This window comes from Gallinula chloropus, assembly GCF_964237585.1.
Source record: "Gallinula chloropus genome assembly, chromosome: 22".
Taxonomy (NCBI): domain Eukaryota; kingdom Metazoa; phylum Chordata; class Aves; order Gruiformes; family Rallidae; genus Gallinula; species Gallinula chloropus.
In genome coordinates this window covers 5662629-5677578 of record NC_140107.1, presented here as the reverse complement: position 1 = coordinate 5677578, position 14950 = coordinate 5662629, and the positions used below count along the sequence as shown (strand labels likewise).

At 47.6% G+C, this 14950-nt stretch overlaps 1 protein-coding gene across 1 annotated transcript; it reads right to left on the bottom strand.

Moving 5' to 3' along the window:
- Nucleotides 1-1648: 1648 nt before the first annotated feature.
- SRSF4 (serine and arginine rich splicing factor 4) lies at nucleotides 1649-14416 on the bottom strand. The gene is made up of 6 exons (XM_084274345.1): nucleotides 14304-14416; nucleotides 7225-7367; nucleotides 6189-6301; nucleotides 4220-4434; nucleotides 3264-3347; nucleotides 1649-3088 (listed from the first exon to the last, which is right to left on the bottom strand). The coding sequence occupies exons 1-6, from the start codon at nucleotides 14408-14410 to the stop codon at nucleotides 2305-2307; spliced, it is 1446 nt and encodes a 481-aa protein (XP_084130471.1). The 5' UTR covers nucleotides 14411-14416; the 3' UTR covers nucleotides 1649-2304.
- Nucleotides 14417-14950: the final 534 nt, after the last annotated feature.

The window sequence follows — 14950 nt, the reverse complement described above, 5'->3', positions numbered from 1 at the left end:
GCCACTCGCCGAGCCCTGACCCCTCTTAAACTCTATGGAAATACTGTGCGTTGAAAGCAACTCTTCTGATCTATCGCCCTTTCATCTTTTTAATATGGCAATGCAAGTTTCAAATGATCAAATTAAATGGAATTACTTGCACCTATGAAGTTAACATCTAGCTGCAAGAACTGCAGTTAATAAGTACTGTTAGCAGTTTGAAATTTGCTGAAGGAAAGGTTTTGATAAAGCCATATATTATTTTTTTTTCTGCCAAATAAGCAAGAACTCACCGACCACATTTTGCCTTTTATTTATGGGAACACTGCTGGGAGGAGGATGTCAGTTCTGCATTCCAAGCCACCCGTGCAAAGGAAGAACTTGTGGGAAGTTCGAGTAATTTCCTAAGGCCCAAGTCTCAAACCAGGATATTCTTCACAAACTGCTGCCAGAAGCTGCCCACTTTCCTCCCCATGTCCACAGGGATGCTGGAAACATGTGGGCAGCGCAGCCCCCACCACTCTTGGTGTGTCCAAGCCTAGAGCTCCTCAGAAGCATGTCCTGTATGTTTTTTACTTTTACAAAGGTTCCCCCAAGCACAGATGTTTTATTGGGAGGAAAAATCCTGGAAAATATGCTGAGAAAAGGCAAGCTGATGCTCCAACCTCAACTCCAAATTGCTCTGGGTGTACCTAGAGAAGATGGGCTGGGAAAGCCAGGGCGAGAGAATTTCAGTTTGATGGCAGAGCCCGTCTGGACACGGCAAAGTCAGAGCAGACAGGGTTTCTGTGCAGCAGCTCCCTCCCAGGAAAGGGCCACACATGATCTGCTCCTTCCATCCACGATTGGAAATCCCTCAGCTACAATTCCCTCCATGTTTTGGGGTGGAGAGGCATTAAAATAAACCCTGGCTACTGCGCAGTGCCCAGAGCAAAGGCTGGTTCATGCTGTCAGAGCCTGTGACATCCTCATTCCCTGTACTGACACGTTCCTGTTTAGATGTGGTTCACGACTGCAATCCCAAACTCACAATCAGGGATCATGAAATCAAGGAAAAATGAGCAGCCAGCAGCTGGGACAGCTTCGTGCCCTCCCACTGAGCGTGCACAGTGAAAAGCCCCATGGAGGCATTGTGCATCTTTCCCCTCCTTTCTCCCAAGGGTACCATAAGCAAGGCCAACAGCATGAAGGAGGAAACAATTGAACTGATGATCTGCAGAGTAAAATGAGGAGCAGGAAGTGTCAGCCATGCTCACCTCCAGCATCAGCTGTGCAACACTTTGTTGTGGGTCAAACAAGGACTTCAGTTGACTTTGAGTCGAGCGAGTTAAGTCAGTGAAGAATTTTCTACCTTGTGTCACAGGTGAAGCTCAGCAGTGTCACTGATACAGTGAGAACAGGCTGGTCACCTTCATCATTGCTCCTGGTTCGTTTTCCTGTTTTCTTCTCCTTGCTGCAATGTGAAAGCTCCAAACAACACAGTGTTTCTAGAGAAATGAGTTATTTTACCTGGTTTGTATGGGAGTGTCGTGACTACATTTCAGATTAAGTGGCTTTCTAAACCAAGAACCCATTTCTCTGCCAGTAACTCTTCTGCAAATTCAGGCTCAGCCCAGTTGAATATAAACTGGCAACAATCACAACACAACTTCATGTAACCACCACCAAATGTCATCAAGCAAAAATAGTCTTTATTCAAATTTCATGGAAACAGGAGTCACTGTACTTTGCAAGACAGGGAAAAAAATAAAATAAAAAAATTTAATATAAAACAAGGATATTGTCACAATACCAGAATATGGAACTATACTTCTCCCTATGGATTACTGCAAGTACCTATTTTTTTTTTCCTTTTGACTGTGCTATTCACAACTTTGTAAGTCCAAAAAATATGAAACAAAAGTAGTATGAAACTTAAGACTTAGCACTTCCACTAAATGGCATACATCAAAGGGCATCGATTCAAGGGCAAAGACTGTTGAAGCCGTCATACCTACCTATCAGTCATCACTGCAATCTCATAAACCCACCAAGGTGCAGTGCTCGTTCTCTGCAAGGCTCTTCCCGGAAAACAGGGCAATTTAGGTGCTCTAGGAAGAGTTATATTTAAAGAGAACCTTTCTATGGGATAGAAAATGAGCTGAAGAGCCTTGTACCGGGGAGCATTGCAGGGAGGGAGCACTGCAGTTAACAATGACAGACATACCATCAGAGTTGTTAAAAATATACAGCATCGACATGTTTTCTACTTCACTCACTTGGGCTACGACTACTAAACATGTACAAAAGACTTTTCTGACCGTTCCGAGTGTGGTTGCAGCAAGGTTAGGATCTGGAGCGAGACCTTGACCGTGATCGGGAGTGTGACCTAGAGGCAGACCTAGATCTGGACTTGGACCGGGACCTAGGCTTTGAAACAGATTTAGACCTGGAACGAGAATCTGATTTGACATTTGGTTTTGACTTAGAAACTGACCTAGACCTGGAGCGAGATGCCCGACGTGCAGCTGCATCCTCACCCTCACCTTTTGCCTCCTTTTTCTCAGAATCCAATTTGAGATGCTCCTTTTCTTTGGAGCCTGACCTGGACCGCTCACGGCTATCCTTCCTTTTCTTCTTGCTACTTGGCTTGCTGTCTCGCTTGCTGCGCTTCTTACTTTTCTCACTCTTGCTGCGGCTCCTGCTTCTACTTCTGCTGTCATCCCTGCTCCTCTTCCTACTTTTCCTTTTGTCCTTACTGTGGCTCCTGCTCCTACTCTCATCCCTGCTCTTGCTCCTGCTTCTGGCCTTGCTAATGCTCTTTTCCCTGTCTTTGCTTCTACTCTTCTCCTTGCTCCTACTCCTCATGCTCTCCCTCATCTCTCCCCTGTCCTTACTCCCACTCCTGCTCCTACTCTTCTCCTTGCTGCAGCTCCTGCTCTTTGCTTTCTCATCACTGTTATGAAGAGCACCTTCAGATTTATCTTTACTTTTGTTTCGGGATTTCTCTGCACTCCTGCTGCGGCTCCTACTTTTATCCTCTTTACTTGGAGTCCTGCTTTTCTCTTTTTGGCCTCTGCTACGGCTCTTGCTTCGACTACGGCTCTTGCTTCTGGAACGGGACACAGACCTGAAAGCACAAAAGCAACAGACAGTGCCACTTTAGCACGGCTTGGATTTGACTGGCACTTAAGTAGTGTGCATAATACAGCACAATAAAGAAAAACAGTGTTCCTACTACAAATTTAGGATGATGCTTCTCATTTAAGCGGGTAGCCCCCATTTCTTCCAACACAGACACATACCTGGATCTTGATCTACTCTTGGAGCGACTACTACTGGCACTGCGGCTCCTGCTCTTATGTGAATGTCTGCTTCGAGAGCGTGACCTGGAACAAAATCAATCAGCAAACATTAGCACATGCCCAGGGAGAGCTGTGATCCCCTGGTCCCCTCTGGGTACAGCCCCATAGCATTAAGGCACCTTTTAAGCAGCTGAATGGCAAGACCGTTACACAAGAACATTACAGAGTACCCTTCTCCCCACTGCTCATCCTCTGCTCCTGTGTCTGGAAGTGAGCTAACCAGGCTACTAACCTGGAAGAAAATATACAACCTTATATTTAAGACAAGGAAGCGAGACTCACTTTCCCAAGCAAGTTCAGCAAGACACCGGGATAAAGACTTCAGGCTTTGGTTTCAAAAGCAACCTGCTCTACCATCAGTAGAAGTTTGCCTGAGTTTTCTCATGACAAGTTCTACCCCAGAACAGAAAGGGAACAATACTTGGGTGTTCATGCTGCAGCAGTTCTCTCGATCACACAACGAAAGCAGCAGATCTCTAAGAAACAGGGAAGGAGTGGGGGTTTCCAAGCTGAGAAAGAACTGTTAGTCCTGGTGCTTACAGCAGAACACAATGTTCAGAGCCAAAGTATTAGAAGCACCTTCTGTTTCACTCCGATGCACAGCTCCACCTGCCACACAGCCTGCACCTGCAAGACAGTAAGCACTGCGGACTTGATGGAGTTGGGGAAGAACAGCAGCACGCCGTGGGGTGTTTGGTAGCAGGTACACACGCCCACTGTGTGAGACCCCTCAGAACAGAGGCCTCATTTCCCTTGCTTACTTGCAGGTAACTAATACATTCTCACAAACAAGATTTACTGAGAACTCTGACCACCACCAAGGTGTTTTGGAACCTGCTGTATATTCATGTAAGTGCAGCTAGATTCATCCTGAGCTACATGACGAAAAGACGTACCTTGAATGGCTTCGGCTTCTGGAGTAAGAGCGGCGCCGTCTCGATCCAGGTCTGTCTTCCACTAATCTAATCTTTCTGCCATTTACTTCTGTCCCGTCCAGCTTTTCAAGGGCTCTTTTCATGTCAGAATAGGATTTGAACTCAATCACACCTTCATTTTTCCTTCCTTTGTGTGCATCTGCATATGTCACTTCCCCTGCCTGACGCATATAATCCTAGAGGAAGAGGACAGAATAACCATTGCCTCGAATCCAGAGTCAGGCTCCCAGGCTGACCCCGTTCGCTTCCGCAACGATGCACGCTCAGCCTCTTGTATTCACACGGATGTCAGCAAGGGTTTGTCACCAAACAGCAGTTGCAGTGCTAACGCCAAGGTTCCTGAGCAAGCCAAACAACCCACTGCCATCTCACGGAGTTTGTGTGATTAGAACCAAGGCGGTGGTGGAGAGTTTTGAGCCAAATGATAAATTTAAGGTCACCCAGAGTCTAATATCAAATGTGCTCTGGACTATGATAAGGTTCAAAAGCTATTAAAGAAAGAAAAAGCTTGCTCTTTAAGTCATGTTTTCAACTTGGGAAAGGCGATAAACTTCAAAGTTGAATACGAAGAGGCAAGAAGACTACAGGCAAGCAGACTTCCCTTTGTTATCCACCTAGGTAACGTATTCTGCTGGAAGAAAGCCCCCCACCACTAAAAGCTCAATCTGTTTTCCCACTTCATGCTTCCTGGCTTCGCTGTTTCAATCACAAACTGCCTCTGTTTATCAGAGAAGGCCATTCTGGCCTGGCTTTGAGCAAGCCACCACACAAGGGCATCTTTCAGCCACTGCAGACGTTGGCTGCAATGGAAACGGCACAAAACTCCAGTTTCAGTCTGTTTTCAACCCAGCTACTCCCATCCTAAGTACACTGAAAGGACAGCTATTCAAAGAAAGCAATGCGTCCAGTAGAGGATTAATCATGCCATGCTCTACTTACAATTTTTAATACCAGAAGCAAAAGACAAGCTATTGACAGTGTGAAGCATTAACAACAAAAGACATTTGAAGAATCTCAGTACGTACCTGAACTAGTGTTACATATTCAATTACAGAGCAGTTTCTACTACGTCAAAGTTTGTTTAGAACATATTTTACACATCCTTAAAAGAGAACCATAAAAGAAAGTGTTCCTGTAAGAACAAGGGGTTTTAACCATTGTTGCTAAATTGGGGAAGGAAATACTTTTTTTGCACCTGCTGTTGAATTTCTGTTCCCTGTCCTGCCCCCCCCATCCATGATGCAGATAATCAGGAGTCAATGCTTCACCTCCAGTGAAGCCACAGGTACTAGGGGCTACACAGTGTTACCCAATGCTTCCACTGCTGAGAATCACCTTGTACTCGCTCGAACTTAAGAAGATACTAGATTTTGGCAGAGGCTTTGCATGATTGCTCAGTCTGGAAGCATCCTTTCCCTGAAGCTCTCTTTAAAAAAACAGCTTAACATGACGTGGAAATTCTTAACAGAGACCCTGTAAGGACAATGCTATTGTTTCCACAATAGCTCTAACACCAAGTTGATGAGTAAAACCCAAAGTGACAATGGAGAACTCCTCCATCTCCAGTGAATCCTACCACTGGCCTGATTAAAGCCTGCTTTGACAGTGCTTAAGGATAAGATAAACCACATCTGCACACAATGCTGGAGTGTGCTAAGGAAAAACAAAGGTTACTCTTGCAGTGACACAAAGTCTGCAGGTGCAATTCCCAGTGTCACATTAGCGAGTTTATATATGTGAATCCTCTTCCATACTGTCCTAACGTGCCTCTTACTTCCCAAAACCTCCCATAGGAGCACGCAGACTTACCACCAGGTTGGAGTCAAGAACACAGGTGTACATATACCAGTTCTCCTTGTTGAAACCAAAGCTAACTGTTTTACCCTTTCAGCTCTTTAATAGAGAGAGGGTAAAGAAAGGGGCCCCATACCTTAAGGTCTTGCCAACTGCAGCGGCTTGACAAATTTTCCACAATCAATCTGTATTCTGTACGGGTAGGAGGACCGTACTTATCTCTTCCGCTTCTTCTATAACCATATCCACCTTTAGGAGGTGACAAGCAGACAGCAGTACTTCAACTAGGGCAATGGAGCGCTCGCTCAGCATCCCGGACAAACACTGTTCTGCCCCGTACGTTCGCAAATACATTAAAAATACATTCACCCACCCACTAGTCTAAACTCAACCCCCCACCCCATCCCACCCCTTTTATAGAACACTAGAAAGTTCCAAAGCGTTCAAAAATAAAAAGAAACAGAAAAATTTTACTACGAGCACATGATTAAAACAATGCACGTAATGGTAATTATAAGTAAACATGCAGTTACATTTAAAATTAGTCTTAAAACAGTTTGAAAGAAGAAACCGAATTAAAGCCAGTTTACTAATGTTACTTACATTGCTCAAAAGTTTTCTGAATATCTGACCTGAATAAAGCTTTTCAGGTACCTATTTGAGATTAATCTCATCTCTCTCTAACCCTTGGGATCCTCACCACCCAGGTCTAATGGGAAAAGGTTGCGGTCGTCACATGGCTTCCTTTTTGGTCAGCCAAGGGCCACAAAGGTCAAAGAAGCCACTCATGGAAAGGGAACCCAAGGTCAGCAAATGGAACGGGCAGTCATCTTAGCCTCAAAGGACTCTTTTAATTAAAACATTGAGGTCTTTGTTAAATCTATGTTAAACAGCACATCGCAAATAAAAACCATTCAAAGAGTTAAAACGAAATGATAATAGTAAAAAATGGTACAAGAAATTGTGTTTATTAATTTATCAATTAAAATAGTTTAATACAACAAACAAGTTAAAAAATATTCAGATCAACAGTTACATTTACAGTTACAGAACACTATTCACAACTTCAAATCATTTTCTTTTAAAATTACTTTTTTTTTCTTTTTTTAAATGAGCAAAAAATATGTTTTATTTAAAATAAGTCAGGGATACAAATGCATGGTAGTGCTTACTGCGTCCAGAACCGTAACTGCTGTCACGACGAGGGCCTCTGGCATGCTCAACGATCACTCTCTCCCCACAAAGATCTTTACCATTTAGCTCATAAACAGCATCATCTGCATCGCGCAGATCATCAAACTCAACAAAGCCGTATCTAGAGAGAGGGAGAGAAAAAGCATGAATGAATCACTCTGAAGGAAGCGAACCTGATGGATCTGTGCTAAAAACCAGCCTGAGGAACGTGCCTCTCCACGTGCTGTCCCTCAGATGAGCGCTGCCTGCAGCCTCCTGAAGGCCAGGTGAGGGTTCAAGGCCATGAGGACCACCCCACAAACCCAAAGCATGGGACATGCTGTGCTCAATCTGTTTGCTCAACAGCTCTCGGGTTGAAATGGCACCAGACAGATATTGAAGTATGTATGTTCTGGGGATTAGGATTTAGGATTTAAAGTGCCTTGGGTTTATTCCTGGTCCTATTAGGAAGCTAATTTAATTCCAATTTCAAATAGAAATAGCACTGAGACAGAATGTCCAGGGGTGTGTGAAGTATCCATCTCTGGAGATATTCCAGACCCAACTGGATGCCAACCTCTGTGACCTGTCCTAAGGACCCTGATTTGGAAGGGGGGTTGGACCCGATGAGCTCTGGAGGTCCCTTCCAACCCCTATGGTTCTGTGAACTATTCATTCATCTCTCCAAACACAAGTTGTCTGTACACCCAGCGCAAAGGTCCAACAAGAGATACATATTTTGTTTTGATTAGACTCATTTTACTCCTGACTGCGGGCAGTACTGGTGGTTTGGGTAAGAAAAGCTGAGGACAGACCTCAGGCCTGCCCAGATACCTGTGGCTTCCCACATACCACAGAAGAAGTGGTTGATGCCCACTGCATTTCCAAGATCCTAGCATTTAGGAGAGCATGGTGAGTTCAAACCTTGTTAAAGGACTTAAGAAAATGCAACAGCAGCAACCAGGAATGAATTCCCTGTGCAAACAAAGAGTTTACTTGCAGCCAAGAGGCCTTCAAGGGCAGCACTGTATCCATGTCTGGAGAAGTTTTGTGTTTGAAGACATCCATTACACTAGTCTTGCTCAAGACTTGGAAATCACAAGCAGATCCAGCACAGTGGGTGGATACAAATTGAAAAAACCCCAAAAAACATAAAAAAACCCCTTACTTTCACCATTCAAATGAACATTGTGGCATTGGTTTCCTGTCACCAAAGCAGAACACAAGACAGAGACCAAAGCTTGCAGACCACCGCTTGCCTGAGAAGTTAAAGCCAGGGTTTTTGGTTTAAATCCTCAGAGGTGCCACAGGCATCAGCACCAACGTCAGGCTGCTGCAAGCGCCAAATCCTTGTTGGCCAGAGATCCCAAAGACCGACCGTAGGGCTTCTAAATAATTTCTTACAGCTGGTGCTCAGGGACAAGCTGATGACTGACTTATGGTTGCAGAGCAAATTCACAGCAGCACTGAAGCAAAACTCAAGCTGCCAATTCCTAACCTGGCAAGAATGAAACATCTGTTTAAAAACCCACATTGTGTAAATGCCCATTATCCCGAAGGGTCAGAGGAAGATGACAAGAAGCATCTGAGTGCTGTTTATCAGGGTTCAGAGTCGACCTGCAGTTAGAATTACTTCTCCTTCAGCAACTTCCCAAGAGCAGATCCAGGCCCCAGGGTCTCTCAGCTGAGGATGCTGCAGCCCCACGCACAGCCAGACCCTCTTTTTTGGCTGCTGTAGCCAAACACATAATCCTGAAGTTGTGCCTTAGCAAGCCAAGGTGGTGGTGAGTTTTTGTGTGTGCTGGTGTTTTAAATAATCCTCCAGAAGAACAAACCCCCTATAGAAAAACACTGGCCTCCTCTTTGGGTCACTTCATTTTCAACCTTTCTCACTGCCTTCCCTGCCTGTGGTATTAACAAAACACTTCAGAGTGACTCCAAACCACAACTAAGGGAGCTGCTTTCTCATGCGAGTGCTGTAGTTTCATGGAAGAAACAAGCGTGACTGATTTATAACAATTGAAACAATCACAGTCATTTCAAAACCATTCAAATTGGAACTTTCTTCCCTTCAATTCCAAAAATAGAGCAAGCCAAGCGTTTAAAGGAGATCTCACCCTAAAAGCAATTACTTACAAGGTGAAGTGCCTGCTACCACCAGCACTTTCAAGACAATAAATGCACAGACATTTGAAGCTGGAATAAGGGAGGAATATCTGAATTTAATCAGAGCAGCATATTGAACTTGTTTTTTCCTTGAAGTTGCCTGGGGGGGAAAAACTCGGTCACCCGTATGGTACATGAGACACAACACAGCACCTCCAGCAGCGCTTCACTGCCCAGCACTGGCTGACACCAGTTTCCCCAGTTGGCCTTCCACAAGAGTTTGCCTCAAAGCACTCCTGAGAAGGTCCTACATTGAGACAACTTGGTCTGGCTGTACTGTGAGTATGATACTCAGCCCTAGAGGGAGGTACTACTCTGATGGGGGTGGGGAAGAGTTCCAAGCAGAAACTTCTCTTTTCTCTTCTGAAAGTCCAAGGAGTAAGCTCACACCAACCTTGAGATGACTTGCATTTAAGGAATACTAAAAATCCTTCCCCCTATCGCTCATAAAGGAAGGTAATACCGACCCACCTGTCAGGTATGTGTAATATTGCACCGTGTCATCCGCAAACATGGATTAAAAGCCTTCAGAAGCACCGTTTTACACCACAGAAAAGCTGCAACTGCTGACACAGCCTTAACTACAGCAATCTGAACCTGCTGTGGTATGACAGCACTGCGAGTAAATCTTCTTTTGAATATCTACTGTTGCTACTTCATGTGTGGTATAAAACTGCTTACTGGAAACGTCAGCGCAATTTACTTCAGCTAAGGGGAAGTTACCCCATTTTCTGTTCATGTACCAAAAAGGGAAGAAGCTGCAGGAGTGTGTCCTTGTCCCAGGCAATTCTGATAGACTGAGCCTCCTAAAAAGTGCTGGGGGTTGTTTTTTTTAATTCCCAAGTGAAAGAGGAGGGGAAAAAAACAGCTGTTTTAAGAAAAAAAATGCTTTAACACCTGAAGAGGCAGACTCTCATCTTCCTCCTCCTTTCAGCTGCTCCCCCACCTGCATCACTGGGTCACCCCAGCACAAAGCTGGTCCCTGCATGCCAATTTTTTCCCCCACTACTCATCAAAGGCTGGTACTGGAGGTGCGCTGGAGCCCCAAAGCATGAACTCCCCATGCAGAGTAGGGGAAGCTGGTGTCCCATTACAGACTAGAAATCCCTGAAGTCTAGATGAGTGGGAATCCATCTGAGCTCAACCTGTGGATTCAAGGCCAGGTTGGATGGGGCTCTGCACAACCTTGTATGGATCCAGGCCTGGAGGTTGGTGTCCCTGCCTGTGGCAGGGGGTTGGAGCTCTGTGATCCTTGGGGTTCCAGCTCTGTGATCCTTGGGGTTCCTTCCAGCCCAGACCAGTCTGTGATTCTGTGATCCATTCTGCAGCTGCTTTGCAGGTTCCCAACAAAGAGAGACCAGCTCAGCTCTCGCCCCACTCTAAACTAATGAAATCAACAGTTTATCAGTGTTTGGATGTTGTATTACACAATCACTTCATCTGGACAGATGTGCTCCAGCTGAGTGCAAACATCTGTGCCGTTCCTCCTGCATCTCTGGAATGAGCAAGGTGGGACAAGCAGACATCAACACATGCATCTCCACAGAGGGAAAACGGATTCCTGGCTTCAGCTTTGTTTGGAATAAAGAATGGAATGTGTCCAACCCTAAAAAACAGTCCTGAAAATTAACTTGTACGTTGCTTGTGATGCACTCAGGCTGCTCACTCCATCCATACGCTCACCAGCACCATAGCCAGGGACGGGAACAGCAGAGCCGCAGGTCATGCTCTGCCTGCCAGTCCTGCTCCAATGAGGCTGCAGGCAGGAGCAGGGCGTTTTCAGGGAAAAACATCTTGAGGCTTGAAACAAAACCATTAAATGAGTCACTGGAGTTACAGCCTCAAAAAATACTTGAATTTCAACTTAAATCTAAGTTTAATTAAACTTAAATCTAGGATTGGGTGGTGATTCCTGGAAGTTTCTGTACTAATGACAAACATCGCTGAGAATCCCTGGTCTTTGAGCACAAGTTAACACCTTCAAGCAAAAAGAAATTAAAATCTCACCTTATTGACCTTAATATTAATTAATGAAAAAAAATTATCCACAAATCCACTGGAATTAAAACCCAGTTTGTCAGGAGATCACTTTATCATCACCTAGGTGTACTGGGTATGCTGTGACACCAATTTGATTTATTTTTTTAATGGAATACCAATCACTCCAGTTGAAGTTAATGACCATTGAACATTTTCCTGGGGGCGGTACAAGGAAACCAAATCACTTCTCTTTGGGCAACCACCTCAGGCTTTGAACCTAGCTAGATGAAATCCGTAGGAGAAGTGACATCCCTCTGTCTTGCAGAGACTTCAGGAGGATGAACCTGTGAATTCCCAGGAGCTGGTGAGGGTGGTGCAGGGAGGGTAAGCACACAGGTAGAACTAATTTTTAACCTAGTGAGATCGCAGGATGGTTTTCCCATCAATGAAAGCCTTGCAGCTCTTCGGGTTATTACAGCCAGCTTTTAGTGGAGCTTTAGAAGATAAAAAAGCAGGCTGAAAAGTCCGATTTTCTGGTCATTTAGTACATACACAGCACATACTCAGTATAGCACAGCTCCAGGTGTCAGTGCAGTTCTGAGTAGGAGAAAAGAAGATGAAAACTATGAGGGTGCAACTAGAAACCACAATTGGGAACAGCGAATCCGTCAGGAGCCGGCTTTTCTTTTCCCATCCTTCTCTCAGGTAAGCACTGCTTTAAGTCTGTGAATTGCAAGCTTAAATTACAATTAGCAGCAAGCAAGACCCAGCTGAGCTTTTAGGACTCTGCTGTATCACATTGCAGCTTCATTCTCTTGCTCAAGCATTTCAGCTTAACTGCTAAAATACCGAAGGGCTAATCTCCTGCCAGCTGAGCACCGCAGATAGCCTGCAAATTTCCAGAAGAAACTGAAAGAATCTCTCAAGTTAAACCCCCCACGCTGTAATTTTTAATCGTTTGCTAAGCACTACTAAAAATAAGTCGCAGAGAAGGGATCAGAGAGTGAACAAAAGCAGAGCACCCCAGCAAAAGCGCAGGGCGAGCCTCCCCCCCAAGTAGATGCACACAAAATCTGATTGCTTAAGTCAAGTTTTTTGTCAAAGGGGAATTTAAATATAAACCAAGAGTAGCCTGGTGAAAGAACTTCAGAATACACAACTGAGAAATGAATTAAACTGTTGAGTTCATCCCCGAGATACAAACGAAGCTCTAGCTAACCCACAGCCCCGCTTCAGCCACGGCAGACAGCAAAGCCAAGACAACTCAATCACATAGAGTTTCCCGGAGTCCATCTGGTATCTGCAACTTTTGAACTCTGTCTCCCCCAAGTGAAGTTGCAAAACTCACATCAGCTCTGGAACAAAGTGCATCGAGTACAGAGCGCCTGAGTTTCACACACAGACAGGCTGCATCCCTTCCCCTCTGTACCTGTTACTGTTCCTAATTAAGATGCCACAGGTTTGGGTCGCTCAGGCAACCCATAAGTGGACTCCTGCACCTGCACCACTGCCCTGCAGATGGTTTCTAAATGCTGAGCTGGTATCATAGGGCTGGTCCTTGGTAGATAGTCTTCAATAAAGCAAGAAGTCCATTAGTGGTCTAACTGGGGAGTTCTACATTGGCCAACCAAGTTCTGGGGTTTGGTTCCCCCCTCCCCGCCCCCAACATCTTGTCTCTAAAACAAAAATGTTTAGTTTGGATTCTTTAAACAGCAACAGGAAAACAGATCCCTCCCCAAACCCACTTCCAAGGATACACAGTGGGACTGGAAGAAAACACAGCGCTCAAACATTTCAATTATGGGCAATCTCCAGTTCTGCCCAAAGCTAGTGGGGGAACGCACCAACACGTGCATGCTTGTTTGCTTTGTTAATGGCTTTTATTCATCTTACAGACCTGCTGTATGCCCACCTACCAGTACCTCCAGTGTTTAACCACAATGAGCTTTGTGTTTTTAATGCTTAAGGACTAACTTTTACTGGAGGTTCCTCACCTCAACCTCTAAAGCAGAAACGATGATTGACTCTCCTGGCTAACCACAGTAAAACCCATACTCTGCTCAGCTTCCCTAAGCCAGGCTCCGAGTTTTGGGATTCTTGTAAGAAGCAAAGACAGCAGCGGTCTTGAGAGCGTTAAAACCCACCAAAAACAGCGATTCGTCTGGGAGAATCCCCACTTCAAAGTCCTGGGCCGGTGGAGCAGGATCCAAACCCTGGGAGCAGGGCAGGGCTGGGGGGCTGATGGCAGCCTGGGGTGGGAGCAGCCCGGGGGCTCTGAGAACAGACCTCTGCTGCTGCCACCGTGCCTGCAAAGGGGGAAGGGGGGAGGAGGTGTCTCTGCCCCCCCCCCCAAGTAGGGATTTTTTGGGGGGAGGGGGTGTTGCCCCGGGGTACTGCCAGGCTCACGCCTGGAGGGCTCACCCGAGGGTGCGGAGGGGCCCGGGGGCACAGGGGAAGCCCTCAGGGGACACCCCCTCTCCACAGAGGGGTGCAGGACACAGCTGACCCGCCCCCACCCCCCAGTAACCGAAGCAGGAAACCCCGCGGCCTGCACCCCGTTGCCACGGCAACCCAGGCGTCCTCTCTTCCCCCCAGGGCCCAGGCCTCCCGTCCCCCAAGCAGAGGTCCAAGCGGCCTGCTCCCCCCCCCCCCGCCCCCGTCGCCACGGCAACCCAGGCGTCCTGCCCCCCTTCCCCCGGGGAGCCCAAACGCGTCCCCCCGCCATCACCACCCACCCGCCGGCGCCCCGCCCTTCCCCAAGGGGACTCAGCGGCCCGGCGGGGACCTCAGCGTCCCGCCTACCTCCCACCCTCCGGAGGCCTCGGGCCTCCCGCCCGCCCCTCAAGGCCGCCGCCGCCGCCGCCACCCGGGGCCGGGCCGGGCCGCGTTCGGCCGGCGGGCGGCAGGAGGGGCCGGGCCGAGCCGCGCTCACCCGTTCTTGAGATCCACCTCCAGGATCTTGCCGTAGCCCTTGAAGAACCGCTCCACGTCCCGCTCCCGCGCCTGGTAGCTGAGGCGGCCGATGTAGACCCGCGGCATCGCGCCCGGCAGGGCCGGGGTGGGGGGGGGGGGTGAGTGGGGGGGGAAAGGGGTGGGGGGGAAAGGGGCGGTGCGCGGGGGCGGGGCTGCACCGGCGGCGGAGCGCGCGGGGCGAAGCGACGCCGCAACGTCACGACGCTGCCCTGGGCGGGGAAGGGGGGGGGGCGAGGAGGGGGATAACGTCACGGAAGGCCGCGCCCCCCCCCCCCCCCCCGCCCGCCTCTCGGCTCTTAAAGGGGCCGCGGCGCCTTATGGCCCCGCCGTGGGTACTGGGGGCGGGCGGGCCCCAACCTGCCACGTATGGGGCGGGGGGTTCCCCCCTGCAGAAAGGGGCTGAGAGGGGATCTGATCAATGTTTATCAATAGCTGAAGGGTGGGACACGGGGACATGGGCAGCCTCTGCTCAGTGTCGGTGGGGACAGGACAAGGGGCGATGGGCTCAAGTTGGAGCACAGGGAGTTCCACACCAACATGCAGGAGAACTTCTTCCTGGTGAGGGAGCCCTGGGACAGGCTGCCCAGGGGGTGTGGAGTCTCCTTC